This window comes from Artibeus jamaicensis, unplaced genomic scaffold (assembly GCF_021234435.1).
Source record: "Artibeus jamaicensis isolate MK-2021 breed Jamaican fruit bat unplaced genomic scaffold, CSHL_Jam_final contig_700, whole genome shotgun sequence".
Classification (NCBI taxonomy): domain Eukaryota; kingdom Metazoa; phylum Chordata; class Mammalia; order Chiroptera; family Phyllostomidae; genus Artibeus; species Artibeus jamaicensis.
In genome coordinates, this window is record NW_026521930.1 from 8423991 (window position 1) to 8441259 (window position 17269).

A 17269-nucleotide genomic window follows, 5' to 3' on the forward strand; every position below is an offset into this window, starting at 1 on the left:
GTGCGTGGGTCGGCTATCCCCGCCTGCCCGGCAGTGACATCACGTATGCCTTTGCAGTTCCCGAGGACAGCTCCTGAATCGAGGGTCGGGATCCAGACCGGGGTCTGGCAAAGAACGAGAGAATAAGAACCCACACTGCCTGCATCAAAGACTCCGCACACTACCCCAATATTCTTCCCTCCTGCGGCCCGCCGCCCGCCTTTTGTAGCAAGTGGGAGAGGGGCGGGGCCGGAGGGCGCCGCGGCGTGTGTACGTAACTCCGGACAGAGGGCGGGGCAAGGGCGGCGGCGTTCGCTTGGGTACCTCCGGCGTCTCATCCTCTCTCTTCACCCTACTCCGCGTCCTCCTCAGCGTCCTCTCCGTCGCACTCCTTGGCCCCCGGGCCACACGCCGCTGCCTGTCCTCCTCCTTGCCCTCCCCGTGCCTACCGCCATGGGCCGTCGCCCGCCGTGCTGCGGGGCCGAGGGCAGCTGAGGGGCAGCGCCAACATGGGCAAGGGCGGAGCTGGGCCCGAGAGCCAGCCCGAGCAGCCCGGGAGCCCCGTGCGCGCACGCCCGCGCCGCCGCGGGGATGCCCGCGCCCGCCGCCGCGCCCTGAGCGCCTTTGTCTGCCGCCCGCTCTGCCCGCCGCACCACTGGCCTCGCGGGCCCGCGCTGCGGCCCGGAGCGCGTCCATGAAGATGGAGCCGGGCCGACCGGCTTCCCCCACGGGCTGCCCGTGCCCTGACCCGGAGCCGGGTGGACTCGACTGGCCGGGGATCGCCCCTACGGCCGCAGATCCTGCCCTGCGCCCGGGTCTCAGCCAGCTGGACGCTGCCGACGTGAGCGCCGAGCGGGTTCCGGCGGCCTCTTACCTGCCGCCGAGTCAGGCCTCCTGTCCTGACCCCGATCCTGACCCTGATCAGCAACTGACAGAACTCGGCCCGCTTTTTTTCTGGACTACAGAGCCAGAGGATTATGGGCCCCAAAGTTGCCAGGAGAGCACGTCTCTCTACGCGCAGGATTTTAGCCACAGCAACCACGGGAGGGGCGAGGTCGACTTCTTTCCTTCCTTACCCTCGCCAACGGTGGAGTTGACCCTGGAGGTGGGTCCCGGGGACGCGCACCAGCCATCGGACTTAAGCCAGACCTGCTCCCTCACGAGCGAGCACACGGGGTGTGCGGAGGACGGCCCCCGCCTTCGAGCGGTGTTCGATGCCCTGGACGGTGATGGGGACGGCTTCGTCCGCATGGAGGACTTCGTCCAGTTCGCCACGGTCTACGGGGCAGAGCAGGTAAGTCGGCGAGCGCGCCTGGGGCCCTCAGCAGGAGAGCCTGGCCATGCGCGCCTCCACCGTGCTGACACGGTCCGCTGTGTTCGCAAAATGCATGGTTATACCAGTGGGCCCGCTTGTTCTTTTTATTGATTTTTGCCCGCCCTCTGGTTCAATTTTACCAAGGCTCCTTTTCAAGAGGTTCTGTTCTAGAGAGTTTGTTTCTTTCACTGCCCTGCAACCCGCCCCCCAACCACCGCCCCCCCTCCCTTCCCGCACCACAGGAGCTGGGTCTTTCTTAAACCGAGGAGAGTTCCCTGCGTAGGGACACCGTGACAGCTGCTTGATAGAAGTGCCCCTCTGAATAAAGTGCCTGGCAGTTCCTCTAACTGAGGGCCCAGATCTGGCTTGGCTGAAGTATCACTCCTTCAGACCTCAAAAGCCGGGCTATGCTCGGCTGCTTAAGATCATGGTGATAGACACCTTTTTTGGCATATGTTCTATGTAGACTTATCTTTTATTGTTTGGGAGACAGTGAACACTAAAAAATTTCACTTTTGTATCTCTGTGAACAAGGGAAGGGAATGATAAGGAGGGGAGGAGGGCTGGGGATGAGCTTGAGAGCATCATGGGGAATGCAAACTTGAGCAGAACTTCATCAGGGCCACCTCCACTCTTGTAGGAGAGGTGAGACATAGCCAACCATGGGAATGCACAGTGCAGTGTGACAAGGGACCCACGCAGTGTCCAGGGGCTGCAACTGCTCTGGTAGTGGGTGGGTCTCAAGATTCAGCCCTTCTCTTGGGTCTCAGCACTAATGAAAATTGGCGATAACAGCAGAGCTGTGTGTGTTCTGCCAGCAACTGGGTAAACATGAAATAAGTTACTGATTTTCACTTTTAAATATTTTGGTTAGTAGTAGGAAATTCCTAAAATGCTGATCTTCCAGTTTTTGTATTTTATGGACTTCTCAAAACAAGCAGATATTTGTTAAGTGGGTGTTCAAGTAGATAGGCATGTTTAAATCAAGAGATTTTTAAGAAAAGAGGTAAAATTGACACCCTGGTATTTAGGGTGTTGTAACTAAGAACCTTTATAAGGGACCTGTGTGCCATACCCCCGCCCCCCATTCCCAGTATTCACAATGTTCCTTGAGCCCAGGAAGATGTGCATGCCCCCGTCAGCTTCCATTGGCACGGTGCTTGTGCTTAGCACTGGGCTGAAAGACATCGCTCAGATGGGTCTCCTATGTCTTAATCAGATGGGCATGGAAATATGTAATTTCCTCTGTGGTTAGCGGGGATAGTGATTACTGGTCCAGGTTCTTTGGTGCTTTTCCTTCTTGCTCCTGGGCTGGAGAGCACCTTGGGCATCCTTGGTTGTTATTAACTAGTGTGATGGGTCTTCTCTTCAAACATACCCTTTTTCATTTCACCAAAAATGTTTTAAAAATACAACATTTGTGTGTGTGTGTTTTTTTTAATCATAACCTGACATGGACAGAGTACTTTACAGCTTATGTGAGGCTCATTTATGTTTTCACTGGGTCATCACCACCTTTCTCTGAGGTAGTAGTAGGCAAGCAGGCTTCATCTCACTTTACAGGTAAGAAATGGAAGCCCTGAAAGGTTAGACAACTTTCCCAACTCCCCACAAGTTAAATAGTCAGTGCTAGCACAGGGACCAGAACTAGGTTTTTTTGGCTAATAACATTTACATGGCTCTCAACTTGTTCTTTTTTTTTTTTTTTTTAAGTCTTATTTATTTATTTATTTATTTATTTTTTAGACAGAGGGGAAGGGAAAGTGAAAGAGAGGGAGAGAAACATCAACGTGTGGTTGCCTCTCGTAGGCCCCTGACTGGGGGGACCTGGCTCACAACCCAGGCATGTGCTCCTATAGGGAATCGAACCAGCGACCCTTTGGTTCGCAGGCCGCTGCTCAATCCACTGAGCCATACCAGCCAGGGCTCAACTTCTTAGATTTGGTAGCTCAAAATATTCCCACAAAATTTCATCTTACTGACTTTCATAAAATTCTTTTCACTGGAGAAACACCTTTTGTTGTGACTGTCCTTATTGATCACAATGGGGAAAACTTTGGGTTGCTATTTGGGGCTGAACTTTCTTATAACCATAAAATAGAAATGAGTCAGAATTCTTTGCTCGTAAGCTCCTGGTGGAATTTCTAATTTGGTGGTAAGGCTCATATGACTCAGGGTTTGGTGGCGATGGGTGAGTGTAAGGAACCTGTGGCATTGCCCCTTCCGTCTGTCCTCCCAGGCTGCTCAGGAAACAGTGTTAGACTTGATCTAAGTGCCCAGACTTGAGTGAGCTTCCTAGGATGGTGGAGGAGATCTGTTTTGGAGCAGATAACTCACAGGGTAATGAAAGATTGACTTTTGTCTTGGTGTAAGAGTTGGTGTAAGATTAGCTATCCTTTATGATTTAAGCTTGCTTTTTCCAAGTCCATTATCGGAATACATTATAAAGGATGCCCTGGCTGGTGTGGCTCAGTGGATTGAGTGCTGGCCAGTGAACCAAAAGGTCTCAGGTTCTATTCCCAGTTAGGGCACATGCCTGGGTTGCAGGCCTGGCCCCCCAGTTGGGGACGTACAAGAGGCTACCAGCAAAATTTCTCTCCTTCTCTTTCTCCCTCCCTTCCCTTCTCACTAAAAATAAAATAAATACATTTTTTTTTTAAAAAAGAACAGTTTTGAACATACACAGAGGTAGAGAGAAAAGGCTAGTCTAGTGAACTCCCCCCTCGCCAATGCTCAGTTTCAGCAGTGTTGGTTCACCTGTAAACCCCCCAACCACCTATTATTTTGGGAACATATGTGACATATCATTCACCCATAAATATGTCAATTCATATCTCTGAAAGATAAGGATTCGTTTTAAAGCATTCACGGTTTTTTAAAACCTTAGAAACTGTTCAGATAAGCTGGAGAATGGAAATAATGGCCTTAAGTTTTTGTATTTTCCACTTTGAGATTTCAAAATATTGAGTAGGTGAGACTGTTAGGCTGGTCACATTACTGTCCTTGATAATATCAACTAAATTATCTTGATTATTGCAAAGTTTTCAAAGATGGCATGTTCAATATCTTATATAATCTGTTTATAAAGGAAGCATTTTAAATTATTTAAGTTGTGCATCTGAAGTTTTACTAGAAGCAGCTCCCATTTATAATACAGATGGCTTTTGTGTCCCTCTTCAGCAGTGTCACAGTGCGTCTGGATCTCATTACATCACCTGGTGATAGATCAGGTGTGGTGTAACATAAGTGTTAAGAGGAATCTGCAGAGAACAGGAGAAAGAGGACTACAGTGGAGCTTTCTGGTTGAAACAGTAACTGCCAGTCAGATGTGCCCAGGCACTAGCTGTGAACTTGAATAGGTTCTTTTTAACAGCCTCGACCATTTCTGAAGATTCCTCATCAGCATGACCCCTTCATACTGAGAAGACTGTTGCTTTTGCAGTCACCACTAACTCATTGTAAAGTAGAAATTATAGAATAAATTCTAAGAGTATTGTGAGGCAGGACTGGTTTATTTTGGATTTATTTTTCAAAGGAATTAATTGTAAAGATTATCTTCATGTTAAATTATTATGCTCACTGACACAGTTCTGTTTTGATAGTCACTGATCTTTTCCAGAGGACCCTCCCCATCTGAGCCCTGAATGCCCTTCAGGAACCTTGTAGACACTGTCCATCCTCTTCAGTACAGTACTTGCATAAGCAGGCTGCTGAAGGAAGTGTTGCTGCTCAGGTCTCCTAGTTTCTAATTCTCCACCTCTGTTGGTGGGAATTGGAAGTCCCTAGGGACATTTGGCTGCACCTTTTTTTTCTCTTTCTTTTGGCTGCACCTTTTTGTTGTTTCAGTGTCCTTTCCCGTTTCTATTCTGGCCTTGAATTTCAGTGTGTGTGAGTGTGTCTGTGTGCATGAGTGAGAGCAAATGAGTGTGTGTGAGCAGGTCATGTGGGAGCTGATGTGCCTGAGAGAGAATGAACCTGTGTGTAAGAGCAGAGGAATGTGGAAACTTCTGTTTTGTGTGTGTGTGTTTGTATGTGTAACTCTTGACCTGCATGTTGGATAGATTGCTAAAAGGCAGGTGACATTCCTTTATGTGCTTGGATCACAGGCAATTTTTTAAAAAAGATTTTATGTATTTATTTTTAGACAGAGGGGAAGGAAAGGAGAAACAGAGGGAGAGAAACATTAGTGTGTGGTTGCCTGTCACGTATCACCTACTGGGGACCTGACCTGCAAGCCAGGAATATACTCTGACTGGGAATCGAACCAGTGACCCTTGGGTTTGCAGGCTGGTGCTCAGTCCACCAAGCCACACCAGCCAGGGCCCCTTTGCAGTGTTATAAAATAACACATGCTTATTACTTTTAAAGAACTGGAAAATACAGAGTGATATAAAATATAAACAAAAAATGACCAATAGTCCCACAGTTCTGAGAAAAATACAATTAGCATTGTAGTACATTTCCTTCCAGACATTTTTTAAACACATACAGGCACATCTACACGACTGTCTGAAGAAGTACACAGTTGAGTTCATATTGGGTAGAAGCTAAATTATTTTTATAGGTGTTCATTGTTTAGAAAGATAAAAGTAGTGCTTGCTTTGGCAGCACATATAGTAAAATTGGCAGAGAGTATTAGTATGGCTCCTGTGCAAGGATTGCAGTCAAATTTGTGAGGTGTTGCATGTTTAAAAAAATTAAAATACATAAAGAGAAAAATTAAAAGATGAAAGTAAATACTACTAGTAAGCATTATCAGAAAAGTAAGAATCAGCATAGTGCTACCATCAATAAGATAGCTACTTAAGTACTTAATACATGAATTAAAAAATATATATACATATATGACTTATGGTCAAGCTGGAGGCATAGGCAAACACGATTCACCTCCTCCCACAACCACATCAAAATGACAACTAAATAGCCCTGGCTGGTGTAGCTCAGTGGATTGAGCACGGGCCTGTGAAGCAAAGGGTTGCCTGTTCGATTCCCAGTCAGGTCACATACCTGGGTTGCAGGCCAGGTCCCCAGTAGGGGACATGAAAGGCAACCACACATTGATATTTCTCTCTCACTCTTTCTCCCTCCCTTCCCCCTTCTCTAAAAATAAAAAAAATAAAATACCAAAAAAAAAGTACAACTAAATATAGAACAACCATCAGTCATAACTGTCAGAAATTGAGTTGAATGGAAGTCTGACAACTATGGAATTAAAGAAACAACATCCATCCACACTGGGAGGAGGGGTGCAGATATGGAATGGGCTGGTCCAAAATCTATGTGTGGTGGATAAAAACTTGGGAGAGAGGAGTCCCAGGCCCACACCAGGCCCCTTCCACCCCAGCCCAGGGTTCCAGTGCCAGGAAGATAAGTCCCCATAACTTCTGGCTGCAAAAACCAGTGAGTATTGAGTTGGTGGAAGAAAATTCTGGAGTCCTAAGCCGTTCTTCTTAAAAAACTCCCACATGGACTTACCCAGACTCACTCCCTCTGAGCTCCAGCACCACAAGGGTAGCAGCTTGAAAGGCAACAGTGGCATACAGAGAGGAACTGAACAGTCTGGCATCAAGGCAAGAATTGGTGGATGGCTTTCTCCCAGACAGAAAGGTGGGCAGAGGCCACTGTTCCTTTTCTGAGCCCTCCCTCCACAGAGTCACAGAGCTGGCAGGCAGGTGTCATATCTGAGACTCTCACCTAGCTGACACTGTTTGCTTTGTCCTGGAGATTGCCTGAGGCTCTATTCCACCCAACTTATTTGCCCACCCTAGCTGTTAAAAGTGACTTTTCCAAATGAATGGCTGGTCTTGACTAATGCTTTACAACTTCCTAAATCTTCTCAAAGAAGCAGCTGCCTGCCTCAGTGAGCCCCCAGCTCCTTTACCTCTTGCTAAGTGGCCCCAGGCTGACACAAGCAGTAGCCAGCCTAGATTCACAGCTTGGCTTCTGCTGGGAACCTTCAAGCCTAGTATAAGTAGCAGCCATCTCAGACTGCTTTATAGCTCATGGAGGGTGGCCCCAGGCAGAACACAGGTGGGGGCTGACTTCGGCCTGCACCACTTGGGAAACCCCAGAGTCTGTGCACTCAGTGGACAGCTACAGACTACATTGGAACACCATCACCCTCCCCCTGCACAGTTGACCCTCCACAGAGGGAAGAGGGTGTTGGTCTGTGGTCATTGCCAGTCCTTTTAGCTGACTGGCTTGGGTAAATCTCTCCCACTGATATGCCAACAGCAACCAAAGCTCAGCTACAAGAGGGTTTGTGTACTCAGGCCCCACAAAGGGCACATCTCGAGTACCCAGCTTGGGTGATAGGGGAAGTTGTGCCACTGGACCCTGCAGGACACCTACTACCAAGAAATAGAGTCAAAGCAGCTCCATCTAATACATAGAAACACAGGGAGGCTGCCAAAATGAGGAGACAAAGAAACATGGCTCACATGAAAGAACAGATCAGATCTCCAGGAAAAGAGCTAAATGAAATGGAGATAAGCAGTCTTATCAGATGCAGAGTTCAAAAACACTTGTTAGGGTGCTCAAGGAACTTAGTGAGGACCTCAACAGCATAAAAAAGGATCTAGTTAGAAACAAAGGATATACTAATTGAAATAAAGAACAATTTACAGGGAAACAACAATAAAATAGATGAAGCTGAGAATCAAATCAATGATTTGGAATGTAAGGAATCAAAAAACAACCAATCAGAACAACAAGATAAAAAAAAATCCAAAAAACAGGGATAGTATAAGCAACTTCTGGGACCACTTTAAGATGTCCAACATTTGTATCATAGGGTTGCCAGAAGGAGAAGAGAAAAAGCAAGAAATTGGAAATCTACTTGAAGAAATAATGAAAGAAACCTTCCCTAATTTGATGAAGAAAATAGACATGCAAGTCCAGGAAGCACAGACAGTCCCAATTATGTTGTATGCAAAGAGGCCCACACCAGGACATATCTTAATTAAAATGCCAAAGGTTAAAAATAAAGAGAGAATCTTAAAAGCAGCAGGAGAAGAGCAGTTTCCTATATGGGAGTTCCCATAAGACTGTTAGCTGATTTCTCAAAAGAAGATTTGCAGGCTAGAAAGGATTGGCAGTAAATATTCAGAGTCATAAAAAGCAGGGATGTACAGCCAAGATTGTTCTACCCAGCAAAATTCTTATTTAGAATCAAAGGGCAGATAAAGAGCTTCTCAGATGAGAAAAAACTAAGGAGTTCATCATCACGAAACCATTATTAATTGAAATGTTGAAGGACCTTATTTAAGAAAAAGATCAAAACTATGAACAATAAAATGGCAATAAATACATATCCATCATCAATTGAATCTAAAAAAATTAAGCAAACAGGAGTAACAGAGACAGAATCATAGATTCAGAGAACCTTTTAATGGTTGCCAGATGGAAGGGGTGTGGGGGAATGGGAGAAGAGGTGAGGGATTAAGAAGTACAAACAGGTAGTCACAGAATAGCCATGGGGATGTAAAGCACAGTACAGGAAAGGGAGAAGCCAAAGGACCTACACGCATGACCCATGCACATGAACAGTGGGGTGGGGTTTGCCTGACAGAGTGTGGGGTTACTAGGTAGAGGGGGGCAAAAGGGGAAAATTGGGACAACTGTAATAGCATAATCAATAAAATATAAAAATAAAAACATAAATGTCCATTCTACTAAAATTGTATAACTACCATATCTTTTTTTAAGATTTTATTTATTTTTAGAGAAGGGGAAAGTTGAAAGAAAGGGAGAGAAACAGCAATGTAAGAGAAATATTGAGCAATTGCCTCTTGCTCACCCTAACTGGCAACCTGGCCTGTAGCCCAGGCATGTGCCCATGTGCCCTGACTGGGAATCAAACCAGTGACGTTTCTTTCTTTCTTTCTTTTTTTTTTTTTTTTTTTAAGATTTTATTTATTTTTAGAGAGAAGGAATGGAGAGAGAAAGAGAGGGAGAGAAACATCATTGTGTGGTTATCTCTCACGTGGCCCCACTGGGGACCTGGCCCGCAGTCCAGGCATGTGCCCTGACTAGGAATCGAACCTGTGACCCCTTAGTTCACAGACTGCGCTCAATCCACTGAGCTACACCACCCAGGGTGAACCAGTGACGTTTCTGTTCGCAGGCCAGCACTCAGTCCACCAAGCCACACCAGCCACAGTGCCATATTTTTGTTTTAAACATGCTTTTTATTTATTTACTTTTGTTGAATCTACTCTTTGACCAGTTTTTTTAATCAAAAATCTCTGATGTTAGGTGTATACTTTAAAGGAAGTCTAAAGTTTAGTTGTCCCAGGAAGATTCCAAATTGTTAAGTATTATTCCAGTGTTAGATCTAACATACAGGAAAAATTTAATTCCATGTAGACTACATGGACAAAGTTGTAAAGGGACCAAGCCCATGAGCTCCTTCTCTTCCAAACACTTATTTTATGTGAATTCTGAAAATAAGCTCTAAACATTAGTTATAATTAAAATATTAAACAAAGGGTTAGTCATCCACTGAAGGCTGTTATGTGGTCCTCAGAAATAATAATTACAAAGTTTCCAATATAATTTAGATTAGTGCTTCTGATATAAGTGAAGATAGGGGTATGCTAAATTGTATGTATATACCACAGTTACAACTGTAAAATAATCCATGTGAAAATAGTCTTGGCAGAAATATTAAAAATTATTTTTAGTTGTGTGTATGTGTTGTAGGAGGGGAATGTATGGTGGGAATGGGGTTTGGTTTTATTTAAGGTATTTGTCAAATTTTGTTATGTTACTGAGTTCATTTTAATTATTTTGAAAAGTGATGCCTGTGTACACATCACAAATTTCAAACAGTATAAGAAGGAATGTAGTAGTGCCCCAGCTGGTGTGGCTCAATGGGTTGAGTGCTGGACTCTGAAGCAAAGCTGATTTGATTCCCAGTCAGGGCACACGCCTGGGTTGGGGGCCAGGTCCACAGTAGGGACCATGTGAGAGGCAACCACACATTAATGTGTTTCTCCCTCTCTTTCCCTCACCCTTCCCCTCTCTCTACAAATAAATAAAATCTTTGAAAAAGAAGGAATGTAGTAAAAGATTTCATTACAATTTTTAGAAACAAAAAAGTATATAAACCCTAAAGATAAAATTAGTACATATTTTACTTTGACTTAGTGTAGATTTTAGATCAAAATATAAAATACATCTAAAGTAACTCAGATTGAAGTTACTACTTTACTATAAAGTAAATTGAAGACCTTTATAAAACATTAAATTAGCATGTTCAAATGCTTATTGAAGATGGACTTAATTTTACTGATATTTAGATAAATGTATATTACAAAATGCCTATAATTTTTTAAAATAGAGGTTATATTTGTTTGTTTGTATGTTTATTTTAGAGGTAGGGTAAGGGAGGGACAAAGGGAGAGAAACATAAGTGTGTTGCCTTTCACATGCCCTGAACCGGGTATTGCAGAAATCTCACTCATTACCCAGGCATATGTCCTGACTGGGAATTGAACCAGCAACCCTTCGGATTGCAGGCTGGTGCTCAACCTGCTGAACCACACCAGCTAAGGCGAAAATCCTTATAATTCTTGAAGGATGGCTTCCAGGTAGGCATTGTGCTTTCATCAATATCTAACATAAGTTAACTGTAAGAAATTCCTGATAAAAAGAATTGCACTGTTTGCCCTGTAATTTTCAAACATTCTTGAGATTAGTGGATTAGGATAAATGGATTCAGTACCATCATTAGGGAGGAAAAGAAATTTTCATTAGGTACAGTTTTATTTTTCTGTCCATATATTTCACCTTTCTTTTAGGCAAGTTGGTATTACTCTGATTACAAGTTGTGTTCTTGTGTTTTTTGTAAGTTTCAAAGCCAGAGCTAACCTTGAGCCAGGGTCTTGTATGTGCCACTGAACCAGGTATCCTGGTTCCCTATCCATCAACCTCTTGTGGGCAGACTGAGCCTTTGGCTGACAACAGCAGGCCTTGAATGGGTGCTGTGCCCTTTTCTGCAGGGACGTTGTGGGCATGATGTCATGGATGGATGCTTCAAAATATGAGACACTTGAAAGGCCAAGTATTGAATTACATTTTAGCATTATTAGCTGTAACTAGAGGAAGCACTATCGCTGCATTATTTTAAGTCATTTTTTGTTTATATGTTGATAACTTGAAACTCGCTGTTTCTGAAATTCCTAGCTGTTTACTGGAAATCCTAGTTTTTTTCTAAAGACCCATATCTTCAGAAGGATTTTAAGATGCATACCTTCTAGAATTCTAGTTCGTTAAATGATCTACTTTACTGTGAATTTTGTTGGATAATTTCATAAAACTTTTACAAAAGTTTTTGCTGGTATGTCCAACCTTTTGGTGTCTCCAAGTCACACTGGAAGAAGAGTGGTTTTGGGCCATATACTAAATACACAAAGAATGAAAACTGATGAATGAAGAAAAAGGTTTTTACGTAAATTCATGATTTTGTGTTGGGGCACATTCACAGCCATCCTGGGCTGCATGTGGCCCCTGCTGCCGGTTGCACATCCCCTGCTAGACAGAGCCTTCTGTGCCCACAGGTAACCAGACCTGCTTGCTATAGTCAAAAGTGCACTTGCCTGTCCGTGTCCCTGTTTTGGCTAGGGCTTCACGGTGTTGGTAGGTAGGTTATCAATATTGATAACAGCAGAGTCTTTTATGATTCATTGTTTTTCATTTAACATAATTTATTCTGATTTCTCTTTAAGCAAGTTTAACCAGTTTAAAACCTAAAATGTAGGTTATGAATGAATTGGTGGCTGTTGGCTGTCTGTTTATAGGTGGTTTATCTGTTTGGACAAGAGGAATTGTCCAGTACCTATAGAACAACAGGTACTGAACTGGTCCCTATAGAAATGATCCCTGACAGTGTAGTTCGTTATTGTAAAGACCTTCGTTGCTGTAAAACACTGGGTCAGTAAACAGGACATTGTTTACTAGCAATCCAGGAGCATTTTATAAACTTTTTTTTTTTTTTAGATTAAGGTACCTGCCAATAAACTTGATAAATGATATTTTTAAAAGTTAAATAGTAATTTAAAATTGACTAGTAGATTGCTTGAGCCACAATAAAAATAAGTAAAAACACACATTGATTAGAGAGGTTAGCATTTCCTTTGAAAACCTATTAAAGTAGCGCTGGCTGGGTTGCTCGGTTCTTTAACGTTGTCCAGGTCCCTGGTCAGGGCGCATACAGGAATCAATCAATCAATGCAAGTAAGTAGAATGACAAATTGATGTTTCTTTCTCTCCCTCTCTCTCCCCCCCCTTTCTTCCTTCTCTCTCTCTCTCTCAAATCAATTTTTTTAAAAATGGTGGCTTACTATCTGAGATTTCCTATCTCTGTATCCCTTACTCCACTTAAAAAGAAAAAAAATGAAAGAAAACCTACAAAGTACCTTTTTCTTTAACAAAAAAGATTTTATTTATTTATCTTTAGAGGGGAAGGGAAGGAGAAAAGGAGAGAAACATCAATGTGTGGTTGCCTCTCATGTGTCCCCTGCTGGGAACTGGCCTGCAACCCAGGCAATGTGCCCTGACTGGGAATCAAACTGTGATCCTTTGGTTCACAGGCCTGCACTCAATCCACTGAGCTACACCAGCCAGAGCTACAAAGTACCTTTTAAAAACATTAGCCAGTGAGAATAGTTTTCTAACTTGAAACACAGGAGGGGTGGGTAGAAGACTGTGCACTGTGGGAAAGATGGGAGCAGAGGGTGGCCAGCTTCCACTTGTGTAATGTGATTCCTGGTCCTCCTGTTTATGTCCGTGGAGACACCTCAGATCTTCATAGGGTTAACTAGTGTGTTCTTTGTTTTTTTAAAGATTTTATTTATTTATTTTTAGAGAGAGGGGAAAGGAGGGATACAGAGAGGGAAAGAAACATCAATGCGTGGTTGCCTCTGGTGCGCCCCTCCCCACTGGGGACCTGGCCTGAAACCCAGGCATGTGCCCTGACTGGGAATTGAACCAGCGACCCTCTGATTCACAGGCGGGCACTCAATCCACTGAGCCACACCAGCTGGGGACCAGTGTGTTCTTAAGTAGGATTTTAAAAGAACACGAGTCACAGATAAAAGGTTGGTACAAAAACTCTTAAAAGAAAAGTCCCAGGGAAAAAAGACCAAAATCTCATAAAAGAATGAACGAAAGATATGAAAACATTCCACAGAAAAAGATATACAAATAGCCCTTAAACATATGAAAAATGTAACTGCAGAACCAGCTCATAGTGGCCTATCCTGTTTCTAACAAAACCCAGAACCAAAGTTAAACCTTGGATACACCATTTATGAGTAACACTTGTGAACCCTTAACTGCTCCTTCTCATAGAACCAAAGGGCTGGAACCTGATGGGAACCTGGATCCTTTCAAAAGTGTGTGGTGTGTTATCCAGGAAGATCCTGTGGTGAAACAGCTTACACCCGCCCCTAACCCTGGGTCTAGGAAGGCAGATTTGAGCCTTGCCTCCTGTTTCCCTGCCAGTCAACTAGCTAATAGAGCCTTTTCTAAAAAGCTGGTGGCACAGTATTTATTGGCTTCTGTGTTTGTCAGGCGGTGAGCCCTTGCTCGCTAACAAAGGTGCTCAGCTACACTCATGGTAAGAGAAGTGTAAATTAAAATCACTGGGATAGCATTTCTTACTCATCATGTTGGTAAAAAATGTAAAAGCATGAACACATTCTGTGGGTGAGGCTCTTGGGAAATAGGCACTCTCATATTGTTGGTGAGAGTGCAGAATGGTACAGTCTTCATCAAGGGGAACTTAGCAGTATCTGTGTATGCATTTATCCTTTGACCTATAGTCCGACTTCTAGAATGTACCTTCATAAATACAAACCACAGGTGCTCAAGGGTATTCATGGCAGCATTATCTGTGATATAAAATATGGAAACAACCCAATAGCCATCCAGGATGAGTGAACTGAAGTATATCTATGTAACAGAACTGTGCAGCTGCCAAAAGAAAAGAGGAAGAGTTCTATGAACTGGTAGGGAGTGACTTCCAAGATACAGTGAGTGAAAGAAAGGACAAATTAATACACACAACATATGGTAAGAATAAATGGGTATTGTATGATTCCTCTTGTAAGAGGCTTCTAGAGTAGTCAGCTCATAGAGACAGGAAGCAGAATGGTGGTTGCCAGAGGAGGGGGAATTGGGAGTTAGTGTTTAATGGCTAGAGTTTCAGTTTGGGAAGATGAAAAAGTCCTGGAGGTGGATAAGGGTGATGGTTGTACAACAACATGAGTGTACGTAATGCCATGGAACTGTATATTTTTAAATGGTTAATTTACTACAATTAAAAAATGATGAGGTTCTGAGGCCTAGAACCCCAAGTGATGGACTTCAGCTCAGAGGAAGAGGAATTCACAAGTAAGAAACCGTACCTAACAATCCCCAAACCAAGTCTCTTCTTACCCTTCTCCTCCTGGCCATGTAGTCAGAATCCTCAACCCATCCAAGGTGTCTGTGCTCACAGGCTCTAGGGCAGGCGTAGGCCCGCAGGGTCTGACTGTGAGAATAAAAAAAAAGAAAATGCAAAATGAGAAAGAAGGGGGGATAAAAATAGAAATATATTTGCTTTTTGCAAAAAGACATGGGAAGGATAGACTAGAAACTAAATTTTTTTTAATCCTCACCTGAGGATATTTTTTTAAGAAGATTTTATTTTATTTTTTAGAGAGAGGGGAAGAGAGGGAGAGAAACATTGGTTGGTTGCCTTTTGCAACACCTAGACCGCAACCCAGCCTGTGCCGTGCTGGTGAATTGAATCAGTGACCTTTCAGTTCCCAGGCCAGTGCTCAGTCCACTGAACCACACCAGCCAGGGCTGAAGAGATTTTTAAAAATTGATTTTAGGGAGAGAAAGGGGAAGAGAGAGAGAAACATTGGTGTGAGAAACATCAGTTGGTTGCCTCTCATACATACCCTGACTGAGGATCAAACACACAACCTTTTGGTGTGTGAGACGATGCTCCCACCAACTGAGCCACTTGGCCAAGGCTACACTAGAAACTAATTATAAATAACTTCCTCAAGTAGGTGAGGACAAGGTATAAGGGATATGAATGGTATGAGTATGCCTTTTTATATAAATTTTGAATTTTGAACCATGTAAATATTCTACCTACTAAAAAATAAAATTAAAGCAACAATAATAGAACAAACCTAAAACTGAATTCAAATAGAAACAAACGAACCTAGGAGTATATTGGATTAATAACATAACCACAATGGAAAATAATCCAAACCACATTAATACAGTACTCCATATACTTTTAGTGCAATATATTCAAAGAAAAAACTACAAAGAAACTTATCTCAAAGTTAGGGTTGTTGTTGATAGATCAGCAGTAGTAATTCTGCAGTTACTTTCAGTGTATTTTGGGATAGTGCAAATTAATAAATATATTGGTTGGTGTTGGGAACCATGGTTCTCTGGGAAAAAGGAGATAAAAATATAGTATGGAAAAGGTAGGGAAGAATCCTGTCATCTTGGGATTTAAATTAGACATATCGGTGTTGAATACATGATTTTAAAAAATTTCTAGATCTGCCCTGGCTGGTGTAGCTCAGTGGATTGAGCGTGGGCCTGCGAACCAGACAATTGCGGTTCGATTCCCAGTCAGGGCACATGCCTGGGTTGCAGGCCAGTTTCCAGCAGGGGACACACAAAAGGCAACCGTACATTGATGTTTCTCTCCCTCTCTCCTTCCCTTCCCCTCTAAAGATAAATAAATTTAAAAAAATCTTTTAAAAAAATATTTAAAAAAAAAATTTCTAGATCTGTCTTCTGAGAGGGCCTGGGGACAATTACACCCCAATCACAATGAATACACCTAGCTCCCAGATCTTTGCTGCCAAATATTTCCTGCGAATGGAACCAAGGATCCTTGGAGAAATATTCCAGATTTGGGGCAGGCAAAATTCGCCGTGAGCCTGGATTATATTGTACCAGAAAGCAAGGAAGTGTTTAAAAATTGATGGGGACATGTTGAAAAAGGAGCAGCTTGAATGGGTTTCTGCTAGGCAAGTCTAGGACACTTTGACTATCAAAAAAGAGTAATGATGACAGCCCTGGCTGGCGTGGCTCCGTAGACTGAGCCCAGCCTGCGAACTGAAAGGTCTCCAGTTCGATTCCCAGTCAGGGAACGTGCCTGGGTTGCTGTCCAGGTTCTCAGTTAGGGGCATTTAAGAGGCAACTGATAGATGTTTCTCTCACACATTGATGTTTCTCTCTCTCTTTCTCCTTCCCTTCTGCTCTCTCTAAAAAACAAATTAAAAATTTAAGAATAGTGATGATAAAGGATATATTGAGTTTAAAAGTTTACACTAGGTAGTGAGTAAAAATTAGTCATAGTGATACTTCAAAGGGGGGGTAGTGAAGGTAGAAAGAGTGAAAGATACAGAAAATAGTATTTGCAATCAAGGTAATTGATTCAGGCAAGAATCATCAATGGTTGTCAAAAAACACTGTGTAAACATTTGCGAGGGATGAGGGTGGGGAACAGGATACTCACACAGTCTCAAGTATCATTCCACAGATGATAGATTACAAAAGGAAAAAGTTACTCTCTTTATTGGAGAAATCTGGCAGACTCTACCTTGACCAGGCAATCAAACTCAGACTCCCCATAATGGGTAGATTCTGTGCTTCTGGACAGGATGCCAAAAATGTTTACCTTGAGTCTCATAATGAGTAATAATCAGGTAAACCCAGACTATAGGGCATTCTATACACAGCTGCCTGGCCTCTTCGAAATACCAGTGTCATAAAGAGGGTCAGGACCCTGCTAGACTGAAGCAGAGCAAAGAATCTTGACAACTAATGCCTGTTCCTTGATTGGATCCTGGATTAAAAGAAAACAAAACAGCTTTTTCCACCATCTTTCCACGGAGCCACCCACAATGGTGCACATTAATGTCCTGGCTGGTAGCTTCAAGGGTGTCA

The 17269-nt window shown here is 43.2% G+C and overlaps 1 protein-coding gene and 1 pseudogene across 2 annotated transcripts in view; both read left to right on the forward strand.

Moving 5' to 3' along the window:
* Positions 1-265: 265 nt before the first annotated feature.
* RAB11FIP3 (RAB11 family interacting protein 3) overlaps positions 266-17269 on the forward strand; it is a 106946-nt gene continuing 89942 nt past the window's right edge. Inside the window, exon 1 of one of the 2 annotated variants that reach the window (XM_037157205.2) lies at positions 266-1273. In XM_037157205.2, the coding sequence (XP_037013100.2) occupies positions 674-1273 (600 nt within the window). In that variant the 5' untranslated portion in view covers positions 266-673. The remainder of the gene's footprint in view (positions 1274-17269) is intronic. The other variant, XM_037157206.2, reaches the window with a different exon arrangement.
* Positions 5887-5986, forward strand: LOC119058285 (uncharacterized; annotated as a pseudogene).